The sequence below is a fragment of the Penicillium bovifimosum genome (genome assembly GCF_028826915.1).
Source record: "Penicillium bovifimosum strain IBT 22155 chromosome Unknown utg000007l_segment0_segment0, whole genome shotgun sequence".
In the NCBI taxonomy this organism is placed as follows: Eukaryota; Fungi; Ascomycota; class Eurotiomycetes; order Eurotiales; family Aspergillaceae; genus Penicillium; species Penicillium bovifimosum.
The window spans coordinates 412,362-432,267 of NW_026622716.1; the positions used below are offsets into that span (position 1 = coordinate 412,362).

General features: G+C 51.7%; 8 protein-coding genes across 8 annotated transcripts; 2 read left to right on the plus strand and 6 right to left on the minus strand.

Moving 5' to 3' along the window:
- Window positions 1–358: 358 nt before the first annotated feature.
- Window positions 359–1,222, minus strand: N7515_009083 (uncharacterized protein; the record flags this gene model as incomplete). The annotated part of the gene is made up of 3 exons (XM_056669827.1): window positions 359–874; window positions 1,043–1,082; window positions 1,116–1,222. 3 exons carry the CDS (start codon window positions 1,220–1,222, stop codon window positions 359–361), a joined length of 663 nt encoding a protein of 220 aa, XP_056517626.1.
- Window positions 1,223–1,867: 645 nt separating this feature from the next.
- Window positions 1,868–2,089, minus strand: N7515_009084 (uncharacterized protein; the record flags this gene model as incomplete). Its single annotated transcript, XM_056669828.1, has 1 exon — window positions 1,868–2,089. One exon carries the CDS (start codon window positions 2,087–2,089, stop codon window positions 1,868–1,870), a length of 222 nt encoding a protein of 73 aa, XP_056517627.1.
- Window positions 2,090–2,295: 206 nt separating this feature from the next.
- N7515_009085 (uncharacterized protein) lies at window positions 2,296–2,985 on the minus strand (the record flags this gene model as incomplete). The annotated part of the gene is made up of 1 exon (XM_056669829.1): window positions 2,296–2,985. One exon carries the CDS (start codon window positions 2,983–2,985, stop codon window positions 2,296–2,298), a length of 690 nt encoding a protein of 229 aa, XP_056517628.1.
- A 3,102-nt stretch (window positions 2,986–6,087) lies between these two features.
- On the plus strand, window positions 6,088–6,949 carry N7515_009086 (uncharacterized protein; the record flags this gene model as incomplete). The annotated part of the gene is made up of 4 exons (XM_056669830.1): window positions 6,088–6,157; window positions 6,262–6,375; window positions 6,546–6,658; window positions 6,719–6,949. 4 exons carry the CDS (start codon window positions 6,088–6,090, stop codon window positions 6,947–6,949), a joined length of 528 nt encoding a protein of 175 aa, XP_056517629.1.
- A 24-nt stretch (window positions 6,950–6,973) lies between these two features.
- N7515_009087 (uncharacterized protein) lies at window positions 6,974–7,570 on the minus strand (the record flags this gene model as incomplete). The annotated part of the gene is made up of 1 exon (XM_056669831.1): window positions 6,974–7,570. One exon carries the CDS (start codon window positions 7,568–7,570, stop codon window positions 6,974–6,976), a length of 597 nt encoding a protein of 198 aa, XP_056517630.1.
- A 1,727-nt stretch (window positions 7,571–9,297) lies between these two features.
- Window positions 9,298–9,861, minus strand: N7515_009088 (uncharacterized protein; the record flags this gene model as incomplete). The annotated part of the gene is made up of 1 exon (XM_056669832.1): window positions 9,298–9,861. One exon carries the CDS (start codon window positions 9,859–9,861, stop codon window positions 9,298–9,300), a length of 564 nt encoding a protein of 187 aa, XP_056517631.1.
- A 705-nt stretch (window positions 9,862–10,566) lies between these two features.
- Window positions 10,567–11,316, minus strand: N7515_009089 (Winged helix-turn-helix transcription repressor DNA-binding; the record flags this gene model as incomplete). The annotated part of the gene is made up of 2 exons (XM_056669833.1): window positions 10,567–10,916; window positions 11,295–11,316. The coding sequence occupies 2 exons, from the start codon at window positions 11,314–11,316 to the stop codon at window positions 10,567–10,569; spliced, it is 372 nt and encodes a 123-aa protein (XP_056517632.1).
- Window positions 11,317–15,623: 4,307 nt separating this feature from the next.
- On the plus strand, window positions 15,624–19,743 carry N7515_009090 (uncharacterized protein; the record flags this gene model as incomplete). Its single annotated transcript, XM_056669834.1, has 3 exons — window positions 15,624–15,976; window positions 16,036–18,444; window positions 18,492–19,743. The coding sequence occupies 3 exons, from the start codon at window positions 15,624–15,626 to the stop codon at window positions 19,741–19,743; spliced, it is 4,014 nt and encodes a 1,337-aa protein (XP_056517633.1).
- Window positions 19,744–19,906: the final 163 nt, after the last annotated feature.

Genomic DNA, 19,906 nt, shown 5'->3' on the forward strand with positions numbered 1-19,906 from the left:
GTCATACGGTCATACCTGAGCCGATATCCACTCCCCTTATGCCCCCTGCACTCCTCTTTAGGCCTGTACGTGAACAAGAGGCAGGGGCGGCCACACAGAAGGCTACACAGCGGGCCAAGGACCCATACAGGACTGGAACCTTAGTAGGCTTAGTTGAGCAACCAGTTGAGGACTCAGAGCGAATAGCTCGAGGTAGAAGCTTGCACTAATGGTTTCAAGGGATTAGGCTAGAAACTCGTTTGCCGTACCGCCAGTGAACCCAACGTAGATCCATGGGACGTAAACGGCAACGGAGAATATCGGATATCCGTCAATGGCAGCATAGATGTCAATTCCAAAGTTACATAGCATGATAGCTTCATATGTCCATCAAGATGCCATACGCAGTTCGGGCCATGTGCCTCATATTACATACAGACCCGAAACGATAATCATACAGGCGGTGATTAGGGCGGTGAATCGTAATAGGGGTTATGTCGTAGTGGTCCGATTCGTCGCCCATGGTTTTCCCTGCTTCTGCAAGAGCTAGAAGCTCGGCCTCGGTGGTGGACGTTGTCACTGTCTTCTGTTTTGAAGCCTTCCAGTCGATTGGTCCACCATAGAGCTTACTGATGTAGCCCTCAGAGGTTTTCCGATCCTGGTTGTCACCAAATGATGGATCGCTAGCAAATTCAAGAGACTTTGCTGCGAGCTGTAGACCGCAATTTTCGGTCTGAACACCGTACTCAACGGCATAATACCTCGTTTGGTATAGATATTGCACCACTCGATCCACTGCATCCAGATGTTTCGGTCTACAGCTCGCAGCAAAGTCTCTTGAATTTGCTAGCGATGTATCGTTTGGTGACAACCAGGATCGGAAAACCTCTGAGGGCTACATCAGTAAGCTCTATGGCGGACCAATCAACTGGAAAGCTTCAAAACAGAAGACAGTGACAACGTCCACCACCGAGGCCGAGCTTCTAGCTCTTGCAGAAGCAGGGAAAACAGTCCGATGGTGGTACCGAGTCCTTGAGTCCTTAGGATTCAAACCATCTCATACACTATCAATTGCGTGTGACAACCAGCAAACTGTGGATTTGCTGACGAAAGGGGGTGCTACCATGCACACAAACTACGCCACGTCGACATCAACAGATGCTGGATCAAACAAGAGGTCAATGCTGGCCGCATCCATGTGAATTGGGCACGACACTGTCCCTGCAGCAGCCAGAGCAAACATTTTCCCTGGAAATGCTGGGTTCCATACCCAGAGGACAAACCAGACAGCGCCCCAGCCCCGAACGCAAAACGAAAGAAAGCGTACAATGAGGCTATGAATGAGGATCCTGAATGGAAGGCGTTTGTCGCGAAGAAGCGGGAAGAGGAAAAACCCAGCAAATCGCAAGCAAACACGGTACTTCAGAGCGGAGAACTAGGCTTCCTTTCCATGTCGGCTACAGAATCGCCAGCAAGTCGAGAGCACATCAAGGATAGATTGTTGATCGATACATGTGCACAAGTGCACATCTGCAACAACCGGAGTTTGTTTACCGAGTTTCAAGAAACAAAAAGCTCAAACCGAGTGGGTGATACAGTGTCAGGTATAGAGGGTGTCAGATTGGGATACACTGGGATTAGGCCTCCCTAGGCCATAAACAGGAACCTTGGTTTTTGAGATCATAACTATCGGAATTAATTACCACTAGACCACATCAAAAACCAAGGTTCCTGTTTATGGCCTAGGGAGGCCTAATCCCAGTGTATCCCAATCTGACACCCTCTATACCTGACACTGTATCACCCACTCGGATTGAGCTTTTTGTTTCTTGAAACTCGGCAAACAAACTCCGGTTGTTGCAGATGTGCGCTTGGGCACATGTATCGATCAACAATCTATCCTTGATGTGCTCTCGACTTGCTGGCGATTTGTAGTCGACATGGAAAGGAAGCCTAGTTCTCCGCTCTGAAGTACCGTGTTTGCTTGCGATTTGCTGGGTTTTTCCTCTTCCCGCTTCTTCGCGACAAACGCCTTCCATTCAGGATCCTCATTCATAGCCTCATTGTACTCTTTCTTTCGTTTTGCGTTCGGGGCTGGGCCATTGCACATAATAACCTAAGATCCCAGTACTTAGCCTTGATAATATCCCATCTACTGATGTCCTCATATGAATGCAGGCTACGTCGAATATTACAGACTGGAAAATAATAGTCGAATGACATCGTCCTGGACGAACCTCCGAAGAAAACATCGCAATTCATTATCTGCAAAAAAGAAGTAACAGGGCAAAATAAGACCAATCCTCACCCGGCTCTTCAGTTTCCTTCGGTGGAAGGTCCTTGCCACCATTGGGGCGTCTCGTATGGATTCTCAGGCTGGTGCTGCCAAGGGGGCTCGGGCACGGTGCCAGCCTGCCTGATCTGGTCCTCCAGTTGTGACACCCGGCCCCTCAGCGCCTCTATGTGCGCTTCCATCGCCTCTACCCATCCCTCGTGGCGGACGAGGGTCTCTTGGAGCAGTTGCCTGACAAAGCTCGCCGGGACAGCGAGGAACTCGCTGCCTGGCGCGAGGACCTCGGTTCGCTCAGCGGGGTTGACATTGTTGGTTGCGGGGGCCGTGGCACTGATTGCGGCTGGAGCTGTTGGTGTTGGTACTTGCGCCCGCGCAGCTCGCGAGCGACGCGGTTTGGCTTCCGACAAACCCCACTTCCCGGGAAAGGCACAGCCAAGGGCACGATAAAGGTCATAGAGGCCGGATATGGCCCCCTCCTTCGGCTGCTGTTGGACTTGAATTGGCAGCATTTCGAAGCCATCGCTCATTGGCTTTCTGAGCATCTTCGGGGCATTGGACCGCTTCAGCAAATCGTCGGCGGGGACACCCTCGTTGACGAAGGCAGGCTGCACTCGGTCGTGGATCCGTTGTATCCACTGCACAACTTGGACTTTCGTGCCATCGTCATTGATTTGGAGATTGCGCCAATACTGATCGACGGCTTGGGGCGTCATGTTCGCCTTTTGTCCCTTCATCATATACCAGTCTACCTCCCAGAAAGTCTGTTTCTACCTGTGGCTTCGCGAAGCAGGATAGATCGAGCTGGCCGTTGGCTATTGGCAAGCAGTGCTGGCATCTGTCGTGTTCCAACCCCTGGTCAAAATGTTCTGGTCCACATACGACGCGTAGTTCGGCAGGAAGGCAGCCAGAAGGGCTTGAACTCAGCCCGGAGCTGGAAGATCGTGTGGGCATCGATGTGGTACTAATATTTCCCAGGGTTGGTCTGGATATGTCTGTTCTAACTTCCAAGTGAAGAGGCGTGGTGATGCGAAGAGTGGACTCCATGTAATTCGCTGTCTTACATTTCACACTGGGGGCAGGTATGTTGAATGAACGCGGTGAGCTTTGGTGAGTGACGCGTGCTTCCAACCTTCTAAGAACAGAGCAGACAAGGTGGATGGTGTCAATGAAGATAAAACGCGAGAAAACGCGAGAAAGGATGGCCAAAGAGAGAACCAACGATGGTTGGAAAGTTCAGGAATGAAAGGAGAAGAGGCATCAGGACAGAGAGTTAAATAGCTTCCAGAGAGATGGAACCCAGGAACGATCGGTCACGGGCCTCTGGTCACGTTTGGTCACGAGCCTTCCATAGCAATGGAACACGAGGCTATTCCCACGTCCATTTTGGGGAATGGGCGACGGCGCTGCCTCAAAAGGTCAAATACCCTCGAACTAGCTCCATGCAGAAGTCCAAACAACAACAAAAGAGAACTGGAAAGCTTCGTTCTATAGAAGCAAGAACAAGAGGCTGGCAACCAGCCGCAAAGATCTCTTCTCCAATCCCGTGCCAATGGCTCGACGGTTGATGAAAAGATGGGACCCTGATGGGGAAGTGCCAAAAAATATGCCTATCGTCGGTTGCCCGCGACCAGATAGTCTTCCCGCGATGTGCAATGCGAGAGGACCAACTGTGGTGCCTGTCTGCTTGATCACAGACGCCAAGGCGCACTAAGGATCGAGCTGAGGAGAAGGAGAAGAAGGAGAAGGAAGAGGATGGAGACGAAGGTGATATTTATCGACGAGGTCACGCGACTGACTTACATGGGCATGCATGGAAGGAGCGAGCTGTGCAAAGTTGTTTGTGTATCTCTACTGAATGAAGTCGCGCTCAAAGACACAGAGGCATACGTGATGAAAAAATCTCTTCTCCAATCCCGTGCCCCTGGCGCGAGGGTTGATGAAGAGATGGGCCCCTGATGGGGGAAGTGCCAAAAAATATGCCTGTCGTCGGTTGCCCGCGACCAGATAGTCTTCCCGCGATGTGCAATGTGAGAGGACCATCTGGGTGTCTGTCTTCTTGATCACAGACACCAAGCTAGCCATGAAGGTGAGACGGAGAAGAAGAAGAAGAAGAAAGAGGATGGAGGCGAAGGCAGTATTTATCAACAAGGTCACGCGATTTACCTACACTTCTGAACTGTCCACGTGCTCCCACGTGGGATATACTTGTCTCCGGTGCTATGTGTAGAAGGAGCCTGAGTTGTTTTTGTTCCTTCCATGAACCACATTGCCGGTTTTCCAGGTGCTAGGATGCTCTCCCGGCAGGGTGCCACGCTGCCCAGGTGGCTGCCCGTGAATCTCGCTTTCGGAACTAGACAAGTATCAGCACCCTCAAGCTTGAAATGCACCCCATAAGGACAATGGCAGGAAGGCCGGGGCTGGTTGCATGATGGTATAAGGATATAGGGCTTTGGGTTCTTGGTTGCACACCGTCTTGTCCAATGTCTTTGAAATCCGACTGGAACTGTTGGTTTGAACATGTACTCCGTTCGTTTTTCTTCAGACCTCAGGTTATGCATTGTCTGCATCTCAATGTCTCATATGGTCTGTATCGCTTGCTCGGCTGGCTCTGTGTCCATACTGTCATAGAATGTCTGCAGCCTCATACCTATATGGCGGCCTGTGGAATGAGGTGTTTGAATTAGTGACAGAGTTGGAATACCTTCAGAGAAGCATAGCAATTGTGTATGTTTTGATTTAGTATGAACCGATATCCCGTTAAAGGGAGAGAGAAATTCATTGGCCCGATGTAGCTTGCTCTAAGTATAAGCTGCTATGCGGGGTTGCTATCAGGCCTGCCGACAGCTGGAAAGTGTGGGCGCCAGCCCACTGGACGACTGTTGGAAACTCGCTTTGCACATTTCCGACCAGTCGCCCCCAGAATAGAAAAATGTAAACCATAACAAAGGAAAGACAAAAAACAGAAAAAAAAAATGAGTGTCGCACTCCTGGCCGTAGGGACCAGAACCACATATCACCACGTGACATCCCCGTATCCCCTTCGTTCCAGCCGCCCATCCTTGTCGGCTGCCGCTCGTGTGCTCGCTTGGATCAAGGGAGTACAGTGGACCTGGCACTGCACTCCTAAACTGCGCCATCCTTCTTCTTCTTCTCCAATCGCACAATATCCCGTTAAACTGTCGTTATCGTCTTATATTAGTCCACGCACAGGTTGATGACGGGTTAAATGTCTGGCCAGATAGACGAATGGCTTCAACGTTGAGGTCTTTGTCTACCCTGGAAGATCAGAATGATAGAAGTGTACATATTTCTAGATGAGCACTCCCTCGCCCATGAAAAAGCAGAAATGTTCCGTCATGGTGTTCTGTAGTTGCCGGGGGAAACGGCGAATCGACAACAACCTCACACGTCAAAAGTCTTGTTCATGGATCATGACGGGATTAGCCCGTATGACCTGGGATTGGTCGGCGATAATTGGAGAAGTTCTACCCAACAGAATTAGGCAATAGGAGAAAAGGAAAAAAAATTGCAATGATGCTTGTGGCAGGTGAGTCGGCGTCGGTCAAATGATGTATCGATGTAGTCGCCAACTTAGCCCTAAGCCTCGACTCGGCGCCGACGGCTTCACGATCGACGTCGTCGACGACGAGCTCAGAGTCGGAGAGGGGTATAAATTCAAAATGAGACACGACAGATTCATCTCTTTTCCATCAATCAACCTCCAATTCTCTAAGTGTTCTCCCTGGACTTCTCCAATTATCGCTGGCCAATACCAAGTAATACAGCCTAATCCCCTGATAATCCACACAGAAGGTATGTCGCCGACGATGAACAAGGTATTATCGTGGTTGGATAACGTTGACTTGCCATCGTCGCGAGAGAAAAGTGAGTCGTCCTGAGTCTTGCTATCCACCCCCCATCCCAAAACCTGCCAGTCGCGATCGAGCTCGACGACTCGCTGTCCGATCGCGTTGACTAACCTCGTGTAGAGATTATTGCTGACACATTAATACAAGCAGGCAATGCTTCCAACCTCGAAGTGGACCATCATGACACCGAGTCACCATCAGTCTACGCCCAGCCGCCGTCTGATATAGGAAGAGGTGAGTCGTCCCATAGAGGTCGTCAACGAGCAACGCCCTCAGCTTTTCACGACGACTAGGTCGACAGTTGTTGCCGACCATGTCGATGACCGCTGCCGGCCATGTCAACGGGTGCTGCCGACTATGTCGAGGACTCTTGCCGTGATATATTGCTGACCATTGTGTACCAGTATCCGACAAGAGCGATGCCGATATTCTCAAGGGCGCGATTGACTCCATCTGGCCTGAAGTTATATGGCCTGTCCTTTACGGTGAGCCTCCTGATGATGAGCTCTTCCCGGGTGTTTTCCCTAGATTCCAGCGACAACGGCGGCAACTCCGAACCGCTGGCGGAAGGCGATAGGTCGAGCAATGTTCGCCTGGAGTCGTGGCAAAACCAGTCTCCCATGGTGTCGTTGGCCAGGTGCTCCTACGAGCAGTTAGCCAAGAAGATGTGGTCAGAGATGACGCTAGTCAACGTGCTGAGGCAGCAAGCAAACAAAAAGATGTTGATCAGGGTCCCATCGTCATGGGTACGATTCAGGACCGGAAGATTAGCGACGAGGTGAAAAGTGCCAAAGACGAAGCAAACTAAGAGACTTCAGCCAGTACCTCAGCGTCAGGAATCGTCCAAGGGAGGGAGGGTGGCGTCACTGTTGTCAACTGCGTCGTTTGCTTTGTCTTTGGCTCGTTTCCCCTCGTCGCTGATCTTGCGGTCTTGAATCGTATCCACGACGATGTCATCCTGCTCAACATCTTTTTGTTCGCTTTCTGCCTCAGCACGTTGACTAGCGTCATCTCTGACCACATCTTCTTCGGCAACTGCCTGCCGGAGCACCTGGCCAACGACACCATGGGCAGACTGGTTTTGCCTTGACTCCAGGCGAACATTGCTCGACCTATCGCCTTCCGCCAGCGGTTCGGAGTTGCCGCCGTTGTCGCTGGAGTCTAGGGAAACACCCAGGAATAACTCATCATCAGGAAGCTCCCCGCAAAGGACAGGCCATCCAACTTCAGGCCAGATGGAGTCGCTCCCGCCATCGATAATATTGTCATCCCGTTGATCAAAGGGCTGACTGCCGAAGACCTCAGGCCAGATGGGGTCGAGCCCGTCCTGGAGAATATCGGCATCGCTCTTGTCGGATACTGGTACACAATGGTCGTCGGCGCCGAGTCGAGGCTTAGGGCTAAGTTGGTGACTACATCGATACATCATTTTGAACGGCGCCGACTCACCTATTGCCTACGTCTGCTGGGTAGAACTTCTCCAACTATCGCCGACCAATACAAGTCATACGGGCTAATCCCATCATGATCCATGAACCGGAATTGTGACGTGAGGTTGTTGTAGGTTCGTCGTATCCCAGGCAACTACAGTGGACCAATTCAGCCACCGTTTCGCTTAGCCCATCACCAATCACCGACCCTAACCGACGTCGTTTTTTCTCTTGGCCTTTTACCCACATATCTCTCTCTCACCACATGTTTTACCCCATATTCGTACCCATGTCCGACTGCAGAGCCTCACCAACAACATGGACCGTTTGTCGACTGCGCGACGGAAGATTAAGAATACTCGGGTGCTCACCACATGCGACGCCTGTCGTATAAGCAAGACTCGATGCGACTCGGCACGGCCAGTGTGTGCTAAGTGTGTCCAGCGGGGTGTAACTTGCGAGTATCCGGAGACGGATGCCCTCTCAGTGTCGGACCCCATAGAGCTTCTTCCATTAGGGCATCTAATAACCACCAATTTCATCTAAAGACTAGATACTTGGAGCAGAAAAGTCCTAGAGGCAGTAGAACGTCAAGGGCGTCTTCTATCAGAAGGCCTGTCTTTGAATAGGGGGGATCCTCCTCAGGCATCCCTTTCCTCGCAGCAGGCGTCGCCATCCCCAGTGGACGAAATAGATCCCGAATCAATCTCGCGAAGCGATGCGCTCAAAACGCCGATTACCGAGCCCGACATGATTCTCAGCTGGCCGACTTTCCCGCAAGATAGGCCCGTATCGACATTTCCAATGGCAGCGTATTCCAAGAAGCCAGATCGGTTTCAGCCAGGTATAGTCTTCTCGTCTTCTCACATGTTTGTTGGAGGAATACTCTAGTCTCTGTGCCCTTGCTGTTCTATCAAGCCCATGACATGGGCGAGAACCATTCTCTTCTCTTGCTCTTGCACATACCAGAAATCTGGTGAGTTGTATGGCGGATATAGCTGCTACGACGCTGTATGAGGCATTTGTGTTACGATCTACGCTGACGGTCTTTTCTCATAGTGTATGCGAAATGGGGGCTTGAATATGGAATTGTGAATTCAACTATATAAGTGTAGGAGAATTGTCCATCACCAGTTTTGCTGATGAGGAGATTCTCGATCTTCAAATCGCGATGTACGATGCTCTTGCGGTCTACGCGCTCGGACGAGTCAAAGCCCTTGTCATCCTCTTCGAGAGGTTCCGGGGTAGTCCGCATGGAACGTTTGGCGACGGCGGGCGGTTTCACTTGAAGAAGGCGTGACGTCGAACAGAGAAATCGGGCTTGAGAGACAATGCGAGACACTCAGACAAAACATGCGGAAGTTCCAGCACACATTAGCATCCATTCGTCCTTGCCTGCATCCTCAGGCACCTAAGCCGGAAGTCACGTGTAACAATCATTTTGCTGACACTTTTGACCGCAAATATGCTTGAAATCAGTAGGCTCCGACTCCCAGCGCAATATTTGGGAATGGACAGGCAGCCATGGCAAGAGCTTGGCTGAGAGAAGGAGCTCGTCTCAGTCAGACCATTTCAACTTCCCCTCGCTAGGGTCAAAACGACACGATCCCTGCCAATCGCTCCTTTCTCACTCCACACGCTCCACACATGAGCTTCAGCGCTAGCCGAGCACGCGAGACTATCTGAAGACGACTGAGCAGTCAGAGGTAGATCGGCGACTTCTCTATCACCAACATAGGTTGGGGCGGCCCGGGCGTGGTTTGCAGGTATAAGCCAGCAGATTGAACCCAGCTGCGCCACTGACACCAGCTCGTAGTCCATCAGACAAGTTCTGCGTGATACTCTTGCCAACAATAATGGTGTCAGAGCTAACGCGCGAGATCAAGGCACCAACTCGGTTTTCATCGAAGAACTCGGCATCTTGCACGAATGTTCGACGGAAAGGCTTTGAACGTAGCCGGGCAACGATTTGCTCACCGACAATCCGAAGAATGATAATGCGCCCATAGTTCGCACCAGCGCCGAGCAAGAGGATTCCTCGGGAGAGCCGCGTAAAACATGGACATGCTGAGGCCGAACAATTCGCCACCACCTTCGGCCGCACTTTGAGTTGCACTGTCCAAATTTTACCGATAAAGAAAGGAACTGCCATGGTCATCGATGAGGAGACCACGAGGAAAAAGAAGGCAAAGCTGAGCGCCTTTGATTCAGGTCGTGCGATCTTCAAAAGTCGCCAAATTTCGCCGAACCCGGACTTCTTTCCGCCATCCTTGTTGATTCTGGCCCTCATGTTCACATGAGCTGCCTGTGCCACGCGCTCAGGCCATTCGAAGCCCTTGTCATCCTCTTCGAGAGGTCCCGGGGTAGGGTTCGCAGCATCATCGGGGGTATCGGAAAGTGGCCAGCCATCAGCCGGACAACGTCGTCCACCATTGACACCAGGTCACCAGCTGCCTCCACTCAAACGGGCAGTCAGGGATCCGGTAGGGAATGGCTCGACCTGACCGGGAGTCATGGCTTGAGGGTCCAATGTCTGGTCCAATGACTCATTGGAGGGCATCCAGTGGACCATGTTGGACAACGATGCCGAGTTGGGCATACGCTCGTTAGGCTGGTTGAAGCCCGAAGCCTTAGCTTGGTGCTTTCGTAACCCCACGATCTGCCAAGCCCGCGGAGACTATCCGAGACAACATGACGATGCCTGAGGGACTTGCAACAGTTGCAAGTTGCTCACGGGTGCATCCGTAGTGTTCCAGTACTGCCTACCGACTGCCTCCTTTGCATCGTATTCTCCTTTTCCTGGTCAGCGCTCATGATTGTATTGTTCATGGATCATGTAGTGGGACTGGCCCTGAACCCTGTTGGAGCCTGATTCTGTAGGATACCAACCCGGTGATCCATTACCCATGGCAAATGTAGGCGCTGGGGGGTCAAGGAAGACTGCGTCGATGTCTGGTACCATACTTGTACCTCCGACAATCATGCCCATGGGGCATTACATATACTGCTGTATGCTTGGACGGCTCGTGGGACCGTATTCATGCGTCATGATTTGTTGATGATGTGCATCGTTGCGCTCGCCATGCGGGCTGTTGGCGCTGCGTGGTTTGAGTACTTTCATCGTGTGGTTCCCCTTCCCCGTTGACTGACGCTGGGGTGCACGGTTGGCAGCGTATTGTGTCTTCCTCTGGTTCTGGAGCTTGCGGTAGGCCCACCAGGATTCCGGGGCACGCTGCCAGATGAAGGGTAGGGCAGCGACCACTCCCACTACCGGCGTGGCCGCGGGGGTCGAGACCTGGTTTGCAGCTCCGTATACGATGGAGTCTAGCTCATGAAGGTCTCCGACTGGGTTTCGCGCGTCTGCCGGCAGACTTGCCTGGCCTACGCTCACCTCATCGATGATGAGGGCGACAAAGGAGACGGGAGACTTCTGCGGCACTTGGAAAAGCTGCCCGAGAGAAAGGATCAGCTGATACAAGGAATCATGAGGTCCTGTGACAGGAATCGAGCGAGGTCGACATTGAAAGGTCCGTCGACGGGACGAGTCTCGGGGGATCCCGCCTGGGTTGTGAACTGGACTGGGACGCGGAGGGCAGGTGGCAGCCTTGATGGCTGTCCTCAACCGACAGTTTTACCTATCGCGACCTGTCATGCCAAAAGGCAAGCACGTTAGCCATCCAAGAGTTTATGTCGTTCCAGTTCAGCTGGGTAGCGATAACTTACCGAGGCGTTCAATCGAGTCCATGCATCCCCCGATGGCCACCGTTCGATCGCTGTCGAGTAGATGCGCCAAGTTCCATCATTTGTTGCTCACACGGAGAACGATCAGAGCTCCGTTCCTCGTGGATGATCGGCGAGCAGATGATGCCTGCTCAGTCTCTGTGGCGGCTGCAGTCATCAGTATCAACTGTCGTCATGGAAAGGGATGAAAGGAGGTGAAGGAAGATGGAAAAGAATGGAAAGTGATGGCGGGATGCTTACCAACAGACGAGGGGTCAGGTCCCCCTCGAGACAGCGAGGCCGCCGAGGGAAGGATGCGCTTGGGGCCCTTCCTTTTCTACTCGGACGACATGAGGCGCCTCATCAACCGATTCCGGAACTTCGTTGTGGTAGGGATGTTCGTTGTTCTGGGGATGAAGGTTGATGGGAGATCCGTTTGAGAAAGGAGAAGATATAGTGAGAGGGAGGTGAGGGCACGACTAAGCACGCGACACATGATGAGACCAGCAAACCGGAAGAGCAACCATGGGGAGCACTGAACATGGCAACCTGGAACGACATAAGCGCCTGCTATACCTTGGACATGGATGGAACGTTTTTTAAGGCGAGCGCATTGGAGCGTTGTGCCGCATTGTGCTTGCGTCGCGGCTCACACTTCACGACGACATCATACCCATTGACCTTCGTGTCTGAACAAGGGTCTAAGGTAGGTGGAAAACTCCTCAGCTTCCTTTTCTCAAAGGCTGGTCTGCTCTCATATTCACTCCGGTATCTACCTGCACGACACATCCATGGGATTATGGAGTGTCCTGAGTTGACTGGTGGCTCGACTAATCAATTGAGACCAACTACAAGAGCCATGGAATGGTTTCAGTCAACCATGACTTATGACAATGTGAAATGCGTCCCAGTGAGTAGGTCGTGGGGTGCACTTTTCGTACTGACATCCATCTCAAACCGAAGTAGAAGCTGAAAGACGGCTCGGCAGAGCACTCAGACAGGCGGGCGGCGGGCTCACCAGCCGCAGACCGGAGAGGAATGTCAGTCGTTTGATCCATGGTGAATGCATCAAGCGACATTCTAGTTTCTACATGCGGCAGGGGCCAATGGCTTGTATGATTAGTCCTTTGTTCCTTGACAACTAATATATATACACAGTTCTTCCGTACCCGCCTATTAAACGGTACCTAGGTTGTTCCAGGGACGCTTTACTTGGAGAGGTTATTCTGCAGTAGGTCCCGCGTACTGGTTCTATGTCACACCAATTCCATTCCTATTCCATCTGCGGCAGCCATAGGTAATTTGCGGTCAATCGCTGTTTCAACGAAGTATTTGCATTACGCCTGCGCAGCAGACTTGAATGTCTTTCTGAACACCTTGGCCGGCTCTTCGTTACCAACATGAGAAATGGTACAGTGGGCGTCCTTGTAACCCTTGGTCTCATAATTCGTCCGAATTCGCCCTTCGATCTTCGTTATGCACGGATTGTACGCATATTCCAAATTTGCTAGCCCGACTCTCTGTCTATCAAGCCGGGATAATCACCCTGTTTGGCAAGTAAGTAGCTGATAAAGCTTTGCTTTACGCGCTTTGAGGGCTTCGGGCAGGTGCATGATGTACTGGATGGTCTTGGTGTTGTCGATATTCTGTTGAAAAAGTAGTAGACTATGTACTTATACACAGCACAGGAAAATGCATAGGTGGTCCTCAATGTTTGGCGATAGGTAGTAGGTAGTAGGTTGTCGAGTGGTGCGAGTCGAAACCACTTCGTAGGGCGCCAAACCCTCGTTGGCCGTTGCGCATCCAAGTATCTAGGAGTTTGAGTCTTTACCTACTCTTGACTGTCTTGTCTTGTTGTTTCTAAGGATGAGTCACATGTTGATTCATGGCTCATGCAGGATTTTGGTGGTTTGGGGTTACAACGTTTGAGGAAGTAGGTAACAGGACAGTGGAATTACGACCTGATAGAAGCTCTAATAAGTCTAATTCCCACACTCTATGGCTGTATAGATTTCCTTTGGTGGGCCGGTGGCTATTGGATCAATATGGCTGCGGCTATGCCTTGACAAGTACTGCAGTACCAAGCAAATTTGGTACCGTTTCCCGGTACTGTGAGGTACCGCAGTACCTACAGACGAGGCTATTCAAACGTCAGGTGACGGTCAGACTGTCAGCCAAGGTCCGAGAAACTGCCGTAGTGCCCTGTAAACTGCCGTAGTCCGACGCTGAGCCGGATATTTGCAATTTTTTCCACTCTTCTCCTCGCGTTTGTAGCTCAACACCGAGACAATTTTCTCAGCCTGGCCCTTCTTCGCAGGTATTCTCATCTCAAATCGAAGACCCCGGAAGCCTCGACGACTGGGAGTTTCTTTCCTACAGTCCAACGCATGAGCCTCTTACGCCAGATGGCCCAATATAGTCGCCCACCCTACGCTTAGCATCTCGGAATCCCAGACTCCGGATACTATTCTTGCTCCAACAAGACTTGAACGAGTTGGCCCCGGTGTTCAGAAGCTTTGGGTTCGCTACTCTGAAATGAACAAAACACGGTTCATTGAATGGTGGCGACACACTGTTGGTGCCCGACCACAGCCCCATAACGAGGACAGCTTTCAACATTGATGACTGGGAGCGAATCCAGGTCAATTTGATAACGATGTGCCAGCTTCCATTCCAATTCCTCGGACGCCCAGAGGTCTACGAATTTGATCGTATTGCTCGCCTCTCAAAAGAAATGCCTCCGATCCTCTCTCCAAAAACCGCACGACGGCGCCTGGAAACAATGGTTCGGGCAGACCAGCAAAAAGTCCTCTCTCTTTGACCAACTGCTGCAAGAGTTTCTATTGCACTTGATTGCTGAACATCTCCTTTCCAACAAGCTTTTATGGCTGTCACTGGCTATTTTGTGGATTCCAGTTGGAATTACCATGAAATACTACTAGGGTTTCAGCCAGTACACGGTCAGCACACTGGTAGTCATCTAAGCGAGATACTACAAAAGGTGCTACACCAGCATAGTGTTATTGATCGAGTGCTTGGGGTCACTGCCAATAATCCTCTAACAATAACACGGTTGTTGAAAACCTTCATCGGTCCATTGAAGCCCTCAACCTCCCGTATACGCAAGTTGCACGAATTCCATGCCTTGCCCATGTGATCCGGCTCAGATTGAAGGAACTTCCTGACTTAATGCAAGTTAACCCAGAAAACGATTCCGTCTATACTGATCGGTATCTTTGTAATATGTCAGAAGCTTCTTTTCTCCTGCCTTCAAAGCACGAAGCATATCTTGTTTCCAAGGGACCCTTTTCTGAGCTAGCAGGCTTTGCGCTCCTTCGAAATGCCTAAGCAGTATGTGGTATACTTCGAAGACAGAGTGTATGGTGACATCTTTTACCTTGGAGAGTCCGACGGTCCATGTGGAAAATGGCTTCATGATGCAAAGAAGGTAATCAATCTACCACCAGTCTTGCGCATTGAGCTGGAATTGAGGCTGGTTGTAGACTGAATGTTGCGGACTATACACTCTGTCTTTGAAGCATACCACATACTGTTTAGGCATTGCGAAGAAGCGGAAAGCCTGCTATCTCAGAAAAGGGTCTCTTGGAAACAAGATATGCGTCGTGCTTTGAAGGCAGGAGAAAAGAAGCTGCTGACCTATTACAAAGATACCAAACAGTATTGACGGAATCATTTTTGGGTTAACTTTCATTAAGCCAAGAAGTTCCTTCCAACTCAGCTGGATCACATGCGCAAGGCATGGAATTAGTGCAATTTGCGTACTACTCGGGAGATTAAGGGCTTGAACGGACTGATGAAGGTTTTCAACCAGCGTTTTATTGTTAGAGGCATTATCGGCAGTGACCGCAAGCACTAGATCAATAACACTAATACTTGGCGGAAAATGAATTTGGCAGCTGGCGCCTATATACGTCCTCGTAGTCGTATCCATATCGATCGCAGAGCTGTTAGACGCGACATTTGTTTACATTTACTTAAGACCCAAAAAGTAGGCCAGTCCAAAGAAGAATAGATCGGAGATCGACAAAGACTTTCCAGTAATGCCGCTATACCTGAAGTGGTTAGCGCGACATCCACGCGGGTTGAGCTCTGATGCTTCTTCGTTTCCCACTTCGAGCATATGTCCTTGGAACCCCATGGCATCTGTCACCACTTCGACTCTGCATCGATCTTGCTAGACCAGCTCGGTTCAACTTCTTAGCCCCCGCACGGAGTTACCACCACCAAGTCCCAAACTCGAAAACCCTGACAGCAACCCGGGAAAAGTCCATTCACCGCGTCAATGATTTAGCTCGCGACTGACCATCCACCATGCGTCTCCACCTTGTCATCTCACGACACGGCCTGCCGGTCACGCGCATTCTCTGGACTACGACTTCGTCCACCTCTACGCTGGGTGAATATGGCACTCACCGCCCGGCGCCAGCTGCAGCTATCGCATCATCTCGAACCCCGAATGTCGCCTTCTCGAATGGCGGGTATACGATCGCACAGCTGCTGGAGGATGTAAACGAGGTTGTACCGCTGGAGACCGAACCTAGTGTTTTTGATGCGGAGTTCAGTGGTCAGTGGGGACTGGAAGATTATGTTGTTGAAGTTGCTGGTTCGGAGTGCCTCCATTTCATGGAGGTTGAAGGGTTACTTCGAGATGGTGATGAAGTTGTGTATGTACATCCACACTATTCCGTGGGAATTCTCTTTTGGCTAATTTTGTGCGCTGCAGAATTCGCGCCCTTCAGCTGGCTGACCTGCGAGCAAGACGGCTATGTGGCCGCCATCAAATCACCGCCGAGGGAAAACATCTGATAGACGGTGTGGCTTTCGGCTCACCGTTTTTGAAGAGAACGACCACGTCACGACCTGCGATCACTATACCCCCGAGGAAGAAGCGGCGCACGGTCCTTTCGGGCTGGGAACAACCCTCAGACTTTGTGCCCGCACCGGTTCATGTTGACGAGGAAGAGGATGGAGAATGGCTCCCGCCTCCGGAGACCGGATTTGGTAAAGAGCTTTCCATCATGGCGGGCGAGCACGATGAATCTCTGGGCACGGTGATTCGGCATCCTGTTGACTACACCGCTGAATCTGAGAGTGAAGCGGAGGTCTCTGAAATGTCTGACATAGAGGAAAACGAATTGGAGAGCGAGCTAAAAGCACTGAAGGAGGATTTTGAAGAACCATCTCAATTTGTCGACATCAGAAACCAGACGCGGGGTGCTAGTGGGCATGCAGTACGTGCTGCCTCGATAGTCAAGCGGCCAACGTCCAAGGGGTCTATTGCAGCTGCCTCATCTCTTTCCAGCAAGCGGTCTCGTGGGGACGATTCTTCTCCCCGGACTTCGAAGGCCGTGAGATTTAACAAAGGAGCAGGGAAGGAGGATGAGGCTATGCCTGACCTCCCGCAGGCCGTTCAGGCCCCACCGGTCGAGGACAGCGTTGCAGAATCTTCTGAGTCTGATTCGTCGGAGTCATCCGCGTCTTCTTCAGACAGCGATTCCGAGGAGGAGTCTGATAGTGATTCCGATGAGGCGTCTTCGAGCGAGGTGGAACCTGCCTCGGAGGCATCTGATTCGGATTCGTCCTCTAGTTCCGAAGACTCTGATTCGTCAGAGTCGGAATCAGAAGAAGAAGCTCCCCCGCCTCCCAAAACGGTGCAGCGACCCGTTGTATCTGGCATCCCTGGCGAAGGAACTATGCGCACCAAGAAGAGCAACAACCGCCTCAAATTGCGCCGGCGTCTCTCCAAGCTCAAGGAGCTAGGAGCCCTGCCCCAAGAGGCAGACTTTGAAGCGCTGCGGGCGTGGGAACAAAGTCACGGAGGCTGGCATTTCCCGGAACAACCCGTCAAACCGGAACCAGTCGTGGAACCCCAACAGCACGTCGAGCCGGAAATGGAATCAGCCGAAGCTCTCAGGAAGAAGCAGAAGAGGGACAAGAAGCAACAGGAACAGGAAGAGTTCGAAGCCAGGCGCCAGAAGCTACTTCAGGATCTCGCCTCGGGCAATGGTGTTTATGTGGACGCAACATCAGAGAAGGAAAATGTCCCGCCGCGGGCATCGGCTTCTATTGCACAGCCCCTTGTTTCGCAGGATGTGTCCGATGAGGCCGAACGGGAGCAGGATGCTTCGCATCGACGTAATCTCGACATCGCTAGCTCACGACGTATGCTGTTTGGGGAGCGGGGGATGCGCACCCCGAAGACTAAAGAAGATGAGGAGGAAACCCGCCAGAAGCTTGCTGCCGCAGCTAGTGCAATCGGGCGTCCGCGCAAGCGTTCGGCACAGGCTGCTAAAGAAGAGGCTGACCAGATGCAAGAAGACGAGGATGAATCCGACATCAACTGGCAGAACAAGCTAGTCATTCGTGCTGTCGAGTGTGTCTATCCTGACGTCGAGATGACCGCGCCTCCTTATCCCTTCGTTCAACGTTGGGATCAAGAAGCCAACGACCTGATTCGCCAGCTGAAGGGCCCGAGCAAAAAGCGCAAGAGAAAGCAGCGTGTTCAGGTTTACGATGCATACGAGGAGGAGTACGATGAAGATGCGAACTACTACGGTGGTGACGATCAATATCAGGACGGAGCTGACCAGGAAAACTACGAGGACTATCACGCAGAGGAAGCCCCGTACTATGAAGGGCATTATGCAGGTGGAGGTGAAGCCAATCAGCTCAACTATGATGATGGCCCCGAACCCGAGCCAGCCCCGAACGCTTCCTCTGATGACCTGCCTGCCCTTCCGTCAGATGTTGGTACTCTTTCCGATCTGAAGGAGAGCGATGTCAAGGTCGGCGCAATCATTGCATTCCGGCAGCTCGACATGTCCAAAGCCACAAATTGGCAGCCTGAGATGTCTGGCTACAGAGTGGCCGAGGTCCGCTCTCTTCAAGGTAAAGGAGTAATGAATGTCCTACTGGCCAAGCGAGACCGAAAGCCCACATCAGCATTCAGTGAGGATGATGAGCCCCGTCAATTCAGCAAGTTTGAGGTACCTGACCTAGCCAACGAGGAAGGCGAGGACGATGGCTATCGAGAGCTTGTGTTTGCGGAACTTAGCGAACCAAAGCTTCTTCGGCCTGCAGACCGGTCTGATTCTGTCTATGGGGATCAGAACAATACTCGAGAAGGTAGCATGTCAGTGAAATAAATTCCCATTGAAGGCCTATGCTCACATGTCCAAGTGTCTCTGTAGTTCAAGAATCCGTACCGATTGTCCAACCAGGCTCTCCTGAGGAAATGTACCTTGATGACACCACCTTTGTCACCATGGGAAACGACGTGACCCATCTCGAATCACCTCGCGAATCCCCAGGAATGCCTGATGAGTCAATTGAACAAACCCCTGGCAGGCCTGCAGTGCCACAGATCCAGGTTCAGGCATCTGATCATCGCCGTGTCACTCCTCCTATTCCGTCGCCTACCTTTACTGGATTTCACTCGGCTTTATCCCGACAGCAAACGACTCCTGGTCTTGACAATGGCCGCGAGCTGGAGGGTCGCACTCTCATCGGAGGAGAAACGCCTTCTGCGCTGGTCAACCGGGACGAGGATCCATCCATGCTGACTTACATGTCTGCGAACCAATCCTTCGCTGACGATCCCGAGGACGAAGACGAGAACGAGGAATCGTTCCAGAGCCAAGAGCATGAGCGACAGGTTGTCCCGGAAAGTCTTGCACCGCCTGGTGAGTCAGGGGATAGCGGCGCTCCTTCTGGCTCGCTCTTGTCCACTATCGATCGAGCTGGTAGCCAGGGTGCGCAGGAATCCACGCCTGTTGAAAAGGAGGTGAAAGAGGAAGTGAGAAAGGAAGTAAAAGAGGAAAAGCGCAGTGCGGCACCAACCAGCTCTGCTGAATCATGGAGGCAGCTTCTGGATAGGCTGAGGAATAAATCGGAGCCAGAGCCAGAGATGATGTCCCTCAGCGACAGCCCTGGGCCTTTTGAAGACAGTGAGCAGTTGCAAGACAGTCTGCTACAGTCCAACGTCGAGCTCGATTTCTCCTTCATTGACACCGCGCGGGCGTCCAGCTCTCGCTCTCCCCACCCTACTATGAGCGCCCAACAGGATGCCCAGTCCCAGAAACCAAATCCTTTCCCTCCATCCTCTCCATCGGAATCACCCTCACTATTCACTCGCTCCAAACACTCCCAACACGCGCTTAAATCCAGCGCGGCCTCCCAGATTCCTGCCTCCCAAGTCTCCGAAGTGATCGACCTCACTTCCAGCCCGCGTGGATCTCCTGAACCCAGCGGATCCAATCTGAAACTATCACAGCGCTCCAAGTCTGCCTTGTTCGGAGATTCGCAGCTTGACGATGGGTCTCGGTCATCGAGGCAGCTAACCCGAGCGTCTACGGGGAATATCCAACATATGGTGGGAGTTAGCGTGAGTCCTTCGAGTATCAAGAAGAAGCGGACCTCCCGGAAGTTCTAAAGCTGCTGGGTGAAATTGTTCATATCTTCTACCTATGGGCGCAAAGCGATGGCGTCTAGGAACCTGCACATTGAATGTTACTTACTTGGACATTCTTTTGATCGACTGAATCGAATTTAATTTATTTCGGAATTAATTCAAAGTGGTTTAAGCATCCTGATGA